The sequence below is a fragment of the Mastomys coucha genome, unplaced genomic scaffold, assembly GCF_008632895.1.
Source record: "Mastomys coucha isolate ucsf_1 unplaced genomic scaffold, UCSF_Mcou_1 pScaffold21, whole genome shotgun sequence".
NCBI lineage: Eukaryota > Metazoa > Chordata > Mammalia > Rodentia > Muridae > Mastomys > Mastomys coucha.
The window spans coordinates 119,767,095-119,775,721 of NW_022196904.1; the positions used below are offsets into that span (position 1 = coordinate 119,767,095).

Genomic DNA, 8,627 nt, shown 5'->3' on the forward strand with positions numbered 1-8,627 from the left:
AACAGCAAGCAAGATTATGTACTGAACCCAGTCTAAGGGATTCATTGTGCTTAGATTGTTTTTTAAATATCTGGCCAATTCATCAATGTTCTAAGTATCTAAAAGACTTCTGTTTACCTCCCTAGGAAATGGTTTGCAGGGGGCAGCTCAGTAGCTCCTGGTGTGCCTGCTAAATACTGGGCTGGTGGTAGGATAGTGTAGAAGTCATGTTCCACTGTATACATCCAGTTCCCTGGCAGAGGACTTAGGAGAGAGTACAATGTCGATAGCAAAAAAAGGTGTTCATCCACAGAGTGATTCTTGTTCTTGTTACTTCTTCTTTTTTTTTTCTTCGAGACAGGGTTTCTCTGTGTAGCCCTGGCTGTCCTGGAACTCACTCTGTAGACCAGACTGGCCTTGAACTCAGAAATCCACCTGCCTCTGCCTTCCGAGTGCTGGGATTAAAGGCGTGTATGTGTGTGTTCACATGTGTGTAGGTACACATGTACCTAGCCTTGGGAGTGGGTTGGAAGCTAACCTTGAGTGTCTTTCCTAGATACTCTGTACACTATATGTTGGGACCGAGTCTCTTGTTGAACTAGGAGCTCGCCGTTTTGGCTAGTCTGGCCAGTTGCTCTGGGAATTGCCAGTCTCTGCCTTCAATGTGCTGGGATCATAGGTAGGCTTTACCCAGAGTTTACATGGGTTCTGCAGATCTGAAGTCCAGTCATTACACTTGTGTGCCAAGTGTTTTATCCACTGAGACATCTCCCTAGCCCTCCCCCCTTTTTTAAAAAATTTATTTTATTTATATGAGTACACTGTAACTGTCTTCAGACACACCAGAAGAGGGCATCAGATTCCATTACAGATGGTTGTGAGCCACCATGTGGTTGCTGGGAATTGAACTCAGGACCTCTGGAAGAGTAGTCAGTGCTCTTAACCACTGAGCTATCTCTCCAGCCCTCCCTAGCCCTTTTTAAAAACTTAAAGAAAAGAAAAGGGGAAAAAAAAAAAGGCTTGTTTTTAAGAAAAGATTTCAACTGGCCTGGGGTTGCCTGGAGCTTGCTATGTATGTGGCTGGAGATGACTTTGAACTTCTGATCCTCTTGCCTGACTGTCCAGTGTGCTAGGATTATAGGTATATGCCATAATCCGTGCTAGAGAGTAAACCCAGAGCTTCGGTGTGCTATGCAGTCACTCTGCCAACATTCCCAGTCTCTAACTCTAGTCTACTAGATTCTTATGAGTGGTATAACTGATTACTCTTTTCCTTTGCCTGTTGGGTACTTAGAACCATTCCTTGGAGTGTAGCCACCTCCAAGGGCTTAGGTCAGTGCTTCAGAGCCAGCCTCCTCCCCTCCCCCAGTGTCCACTCCTTTTCTGCCATGTTTCCTTTTGCTTGGATGGAAAGTTTAGATGCTTGTCAACATCAGGGAGGATAGATTTTTTTTCAACAGTTCACTCAAGAATGTTACCTATTGTTACCTTCTCAGAAGAGTAGAGTTGATTTATTTAAAGGCGAGTTTGGGGGTGTTTAATTTTCTGTGGCATTTGCATTACTGATTTCTTTACATGGGAGTGACTCTTCAATACCCATTTAACTTGTTGAATAGCCCTGTGATTTTCCATGATTACCAATTTCTATCCTTCTCTTCTGTTTTCCTTCTTGTCCATTCTCCTGCCCTATAGCTAGCCTGGCTTCTTTATGTTAAAATAAGAATGAATCTCAGCTCTCAGCACGGAATTGTTAGCATGTTCTAGTTTCTCTCTGAGTGAGACCTCACCCCCAAGCCTCTGCCATAACTGCAGCAAAGGGATGTTTTTCCCAGGAAGAGTAGTCTGACATGAAACGTGAAGGGTCTCACGTGGAATTAGAGAACAAGAGTGAAGGGGGAGACATGATAATCTCCTTCTCAAGGAGATAGCAAGAGAAACCTCAGGAGGGATTGAGGATCTAGACAAGTTGTAGAGTGCTTGCCTAGAAAGTATAAGGACTCAGGTGCCATCTCCAGCAGTGTACACACATACACAAACACATGTGCACACGTATGCATGTGCACACATATACACACACACATGTGCATGCTCACACACACAGACACATACACAAATGTACACATATACACACACCAAGACAAAAAACGGGGAGAGAGCCTTCTGGAAAAACTGAAGACTCACCGAAGCTTGTATTCAGCCTCAAATAGCTAGCCACATTCCCTGGGTGAGCTGATACATAAAAGATGAGTATAATACCTGCGGCCCTGGTGTAAGAGACTCAAAGACTATCGTTCCTCTCTCTAGTCATGGTGAGGCTGAAGACGCCCATGACCCTAGGGTTTCCTGCGGCATCTGGTGTAGGGCGCTGTGGTGTGCAAGGGTGCCACGCATTGTGAGACAGCAGAGGTACCTGATAGACACATAGGTAACCTGTGACTCATGTGCCGAGTTGTAAAGACACTTGGTAGTGCACAAACAGACAAAGTGAAGTCTTCAGGCTGCTGTGGGACAGATACCTCCCACCCCCAGGATGTGCCTGGGATCAGCCTTGATGTGTCTCCTTGCCAAAAAAGGTCACACGGAAACCCCCTTTCCCTTTCTCTAACCCAGGAAGGGGCAAGTGACAGACCAAAGCCAGATGATGGTAGACTGAGGACTTTGCCTTTAAGGTAGCAGACACCTTTTTGGACTTGAGTGGGGCTGGGTGACAGGAGAGTGTGTCTCTCCAGGTCCAGGAGCAAGGAGCCCAGTTCTGTAACTTCTGTGTGGAGAGAGTCCAGCAGTGAGCCATTCCTGACCACAGTCGGATGTCCCTGTTGCCTCATTGCCCTGCTGGGCTCCTGCTCACATGACGATGGGCTGTACAGCTTCCCCCCTCTTACAGTGTTAGGCAAGCTGGTGAGTCTGCCAGGAACGGTGTACAGGCACCAAAAAAGTGTGTGGCACCACAGCAGTGTAGGGCACCATGCTGGGTTGTGGAGTTGGACATGTGGGATTACAGTTCAGCTGTGAATGGGCAGCCGTAGTGCCATGGAATGACAGCCTGCATGAAGGGCCTCGTGGGTCAACCCAGCCTCCTCACTGCCTACCACAGTATGGTGGGTGGGGCAGGTTAGGCTAAAAGGAACAGAACCTTGCCCAGCCTGCTCGCTCTTTAGCTGTATTTACATCCTTAGCGCTCTCCCCTGAGCTGTTCTCTGGTCTGACCTACTTTCCTTTCCCACATTGCTTGGGTAATTAGCAGCTCAGGGGTCCACAGCATTGCCTGATGAGGGATGCTTTTATGGCAGCAATCATCTTCCCTGAAACCAAGACAGGGAATTTAGGTTTGTTTCTTGGAGTGTCAGAGGCACGTGCAGGTCAGACATTCTTTTTTAAAAATGTTAGAGATGGGATCTCATGTAGTCTAGGCTGGCTCTTGAATTTGATGTGTAGGTGAGCATAATCTTGAACGCCCGATTTTCACACCATCACCACACCCGAGTGCCCTGAGGATTGGCACAAGCTCCTGTGTCTGGTTTAGCTATCATCATTTTACAAAACTACTACTGGGGCCTGGAGAAATGGCTCAGAGGTTTAGAGCACTGTCTGTTGTTCTAGAGGTCCTGAGTTCAATTCCCAGCAACCATATGGTGGTTCATAATTATCTATAATGAGATCTGGTATCCTCTTCTGGCCTGCAGGCATACATGCAGGCAGAATGCTGTACACATTATAAATGTATAAATCTTAAAAAAAAAAAAAGACTACTTTGGTATCTTGCTGCATATCTTTAAGCCCAGCACTTGGGAGGTAGAGGCAGGCAGATCTCTGAGTTGAGGCCAGCTTGGTCTACAAAGCAAGTTTTAGGACAGCCAGGGCCATACAGAGAAACTCTTGTCTTTCAAACAAACAAAATTGTGTGTGTGTGTGCCTATGTGTACAATTTATTTATTTATATGTATGTATGTGTGTGAGTCTGCATGAGTCTATGTGTACCACATGTATGCAAGAGCCCAAAGCGACCAGAATCGAGCACCAGATGCCTCTGGAACTGAGGTTACCAAACCCCAGTCTTCTGCACGAGTAGGAGGACCAGCAAGCCATCTCCCTGGCCCTTAACAGGGTCCCAGACCTTTGTTCCCCTGTGGGCTGTGGGGCCTAGATTGTATGGCTCATCCTGTGGCTATGGGGCTTTGTCAGGCTTGCTGCTGGTTACTCACCGTGCATGGACCAGGCCTGAAACATTAGAGGGCATTAATATACAGTAGATTACTAATTGTTTTGGAAATGATAGAGGCATTTCCTGGTTCATCTGTTGCTCTAGACTCTCTCTCGGGATAGTTGACAGTGGAGCCTACCCATGTGGGCTTGGCCTACCCTCAGGAACCCAGACTGTGTATGTGTACGGGGCTTAAAGACCCGTAGAACTGTTTGCCGCCAGGGTCTTATCAGGGATGTGTTTGAAAGTGATGGGAACCATTGATGTGTTCCTAGAGAGGGAGGCCAGGGTGGAGACTGGCCCAGGAGGGAGGGTGGGATGGATGGGAGGAGGAGCCAGCATGTGAGGAAAGCAGAGTGTTTAGAGCCACTACCTGTGTGGCCTTGCCATAAGAAAGGACTAAGAACTCTAAGGATTAGGACTCCCATAGGAATTTCAAGAGGCACTTGGAGGCCATTGCACAATCCTTTCCCTCCCCCACTTTCTTCACCTTTGCAATTTCTGTGGGGTAGTTACCAAATAACCAACTTGCAGGCGTGGTCAGCATCAGAAAGTATTAATTAAGGGCCTGAGTGGTTCTTCAATAGGGAATCACAGTGAAAGTTCAGTTGTCATCAACTTTAAAGGTGCCCAGGGCTCTCTGTTTCTACCATGATTTGGGGGCACAATTTTAATATCAGTGATGTTATCCACTACATAATATGTCACTATACTGTGACTGTGCTGTTGTTGGGATTCTAAATATAAGCACTTGATGACTGTATTATTTTAACAGTATTCTACTCAGGTTAGCATGGTTCTTAGAAAGGAGAACCTAGTTCCAAGAGTACTTAGCTTCATTTCTCAATACTCCTCTAGAGCACCATGCCCATTTTTCTGTGTCAGCTAGTACTTACATACTGTGTGCTTAGGCATTTGTTTCAAGGGCATATAGCCGATGATGGGAGAATCAGGATATGAACTCTGGTATCATTTCAAAGCGTTCACTTTTGGCAGAAACCTCCTACTTACAAGGGTAAAGACTTTCTGACAGCCCCATGACCCTGCCTGCCATGCGTAAACCAACCCCAACAGGTTCTGGTTGTGACCCTGTCACCCCAGTTCTGGGAGTACCAGCACACCAATCGGAGATAAGGTGTGGTGAAGGACAGAGTTAATGAATGTGGCTGTGTTGGGAAAAGCAGATAAAGGATTCGGTGACTCCAAGTCTTCAATGGGCTGGCAGGAACTCTGATATTTTATAAGGAGGAAAAAGGGGATGGGGAATGGGAAGAAGAGAGCTGGGTTTGCTTCACTGAGTGAGCCTGGGACCCTGGTCAGGCCAGGAGGCCTTTGTCTCAGTTCTGCTTCTGCCTGGGGCTTTGAACTTGTTACTGTCATTGTTATCCCTTGAGGGGGGACAGTCCAGGTCCCATGAAGCAACCCCTCCACCTCCGTTCCTTATGAAGCCTCACCATCATGGACTGTCTTCTTTGGGGGGGGGGTATGCCTTCAAGCCTCACCCCAAGTGCTTGGAGGTCCTCTCTTTTGGTCTTTTGTCATAAAGATGTTTATCTGTCGGTCCAGAGCCATTGGAGAAGATTCTAGAGGCAGAAAGTTAAAGCGGCAAATAGAACCAGTGAGGGACAAAATGGGGTTAGTTCAGGCTGGAACTGGGACCTTCCTTCTCATTTCCCCCATTTTTTCATAGTGTGTAACCTAACTGAAATCTGTACACTACATACCTGGGGAAAGAGCCCCCTTTCCTTGGAAGATTATATATTAACATTGATGAATATGTTTTCATCATAAACAGACAGAACTAAAAGATCTGTTTTTGGTTTTGTTTTAAATAAAGAACCCCTCCCCCTCCCTATGATTGGATAAATAAGTTGCAGGATTCTTGCCACCAGGTGACCATAGTGTTGACTGTGAGGGATGGCCTCCCCTAGAGGTGCTTCCCTGATGAAGGTTACCTTCCCCACACGACTGGCATCATCCATCATTTGTTTGCAGTTTTCATTTAAACACAGAAAGAAAACTCAGTGTGTCCTGGAGATTTCGTGTCACTGATTCCTGGGGAGCAATTTTGATGGTGTAGTGTTTTGACACAGAGAAGAAATATGAGCCCAGGAAAGTCAGCTGGCCCTCAAGCTCTGCAGCTTGTAGGCCAGTAGCCATTCTAGATGTGAGGCCTATGCAGGCATCCTTAGCCACACTTGTAGAAGGCAGTCCATATGTCGGAGGGAATCTTAAGATGTGCTGAGTAGCTTTATTTTGTTTTATTGTACGCACCGGTCAGTTTTACTTCATCTTATTATTTTTTGGACCATAATGTACATACTTCTTATGAGCTAGCTGCCTTTCTTGTTGAGAAATTGTAGAAAAGAGTCTTTCCACTTTCCTGTAAGCAGTTGTGTTTGAGTCCAGTTGTAAGTGTTCAGGGCTCAGAAAGCCATTGCATTGAATGCAAGGTGGTGGTTTGGGGTGAGGGTGGTAGGCACATACAGGGAGATAGAATGCTTTTCAAGTAGCCTCTAGTGAGGAGGCCCAGAACTCAACTGTAGAGACTTTCCAAGCTGCTCCCCAACAGGGAAATGGGGTCTGGCACTGGGTGTTCCCCGCATCTAACCGAGCCTGCCTATGTTTAGGATCGGGGATTTTTTTTTTCCCCTGTACATTCTTGATATATGAGAGGCCTGACTCAGGAGCACAGCTTGCATAGCATAGGGCTTGTCTTTGTAGAAAATTCTTCTGGTGGTCAAAGATCAGCCAGCCCCAGCCCCTGAAGGTGGCCCTATGCCTCTTTCTCTCCAGCTGGCCCCAACCTCTGCAGAGTTGTTAAACTAGGAAGGCATACTTGGAGGTCTGGCCTTGGTGGGCTGGAAGCCTAGGAACCGTGCCAGGTCGCTGCCCCTGGGACAGATTTTAGTCCTTCCCCAGCCTGTCTGAAGAAAGTTCAGGTGTGCAGTCCTCAATTTCCACTGCAGCCTGTTTTACTGGTTCTGCAGCCCTCCTACAGTCTGGGGGAGTGAGAGAGCTGGGGCCTGTTCTCAACTTTGTCAATTGCTAGACCACCTTGCCCCGCCCTCTGGAGGTGGGGGGCCTCAAGTACCAATGAGTAGTACATTTACATCTCAAAAGACACAGTGCACTAGCTGGCAGTCTGGGCTAAGCTGGGATGCTGCGGCTTAATGTGTGAGCAGAGGGGAGGGTCTTCGCCCTCCCCCCTCCCCCCAGCAGTTTCCGGAGGACGTTGGAGCTTTGTGAAGATGCAGGCGTCAGGCGCTTGGTGGTGGTGACATCATCAAGTCCCAACACACTGGCTGAACCGGGGGCTTTAAGGGAAGATCCTTTCCAACCTCGCCAGTGCTTGCGATCACACTGCCTCCTCTCGGGCAGCTCCACGCGTATCGGCCACGCTCACGCACACACCTAGGCGCGCACCCGCCAGCTGCACTTGCACGCGCACACTGCCTTGGTGCTCGCCCCCCCCGGGCCGGCTCCGGCCTCGAGCCGCTTCTCCCAGTCGCCGCCACCACCACGGATGCCAGCAGCTGCTCCCATCTGCAGTGCAGCAGCCCCGGCCGCCGGCCGGCCCGCCCCGGGCTGGAGGAACCGCACCAGGACGCTGGCCCTGCTCGTGGCTAGCCTGCACGCCAGGGCTCAGCGAGGATGGGAGGGTCGCAGTCCCTGCAGCCAGCCCCAGCCAGTGACCTGAACCTGGAGGTTTCTGAGGCCATGTAAGTGCAGTGTTCTGTCTCCTGTAGCCCCCGCGGGGAGGAGATGCTGCCCGGCTTTGTTAGTGCTTCTCTCCCCCATGTGGTGCAGCGTGAAGCCTAGGCTGGCCTGGGAAGCCTTGCAAAGCTTTACCTGGTGGCTGCTGCTTGTTAGTGTTTTGTGTTTTAGCTGGACTGAGTTTCTTGCAGCCCCAGGATACCCCTGGAGCAGAAATAGCCCTCTAGAATTCGGTTTTGGTTATTCAGCAGCAGGGTGCATGGTGGGGGCTTCTGCGCTATCAGCATCTTTTTTTCCTCAGCACCCCCGCCCCCACTGGTATTTCCTGCTAGGGAACTGGAGGCATCAAGGAGAGAAGGCCTCCTCCTAGGGGGAGTATTGTGCATGCTGGAAACAGTGCTGGGTTAGCTACTGGCACAGCAGGACAGATGGATGGCATGGAGCTCAGAGTGCGTGTGCAGCCTGGCCAGTCCAGGCATCACCGGGCTACTCTCTCTCAACACTGAGGTTGAGGCCTCCTGCTATTATTAGTAAAGACAGCCAAACAGCCTTGTCATTGGTTGAGGTAGAGTCTGACTATGCATTGATCCAGGAATCCGATCTTTTCTCCAAACCACAGGGCTAATGTTCTCCGAAGTAGCTTTTTATTCCCGAGGAGTGTTTGTTACAGTTGCTGTTTCTGTTATGGTAGTCTCCATTACAAACCTAGTCTTGTTGGGGGGGGGGGGGG

General features: G+C 48.8%; 1 protein-coding gene across 23 annotated transcripts in view; it reads left to right on the plus strand.

Annotated features, from left to right (window-relative positions):
• Tacc2 (transforming acidic coiled-coil containing protein 2) overlaps positions 1-8,627 on the plus strand; it is a 220,974-nt gene that overhangs the window by 140,775 nt on the left and 71,572 nt on the right. For 2 of the 23 annotated variants that reach the window (XM_031388548.1, XM_031388550.1), the window contains exon 1: positions 7,395-7,902. The exons of 18 other annotated variants lie outside the window; for them this stretch is intronic. In XM_031388548.1, coding sequence (XP_031244408.1) covers positions 7,835-7,902 — 68 coding nt within the window. In that variant the 5' untranslated portion in view covers positions 7,395-7,834. Of the gene's footprint in view, positions 1-7,394; positions 7,903-8,627 lie in introns of those variants that run through there. 3 more of the 23 variants (XM_031388549.1, XM_031388551.1, XM_031388552.1) reach the window with 2 other exon arrangements.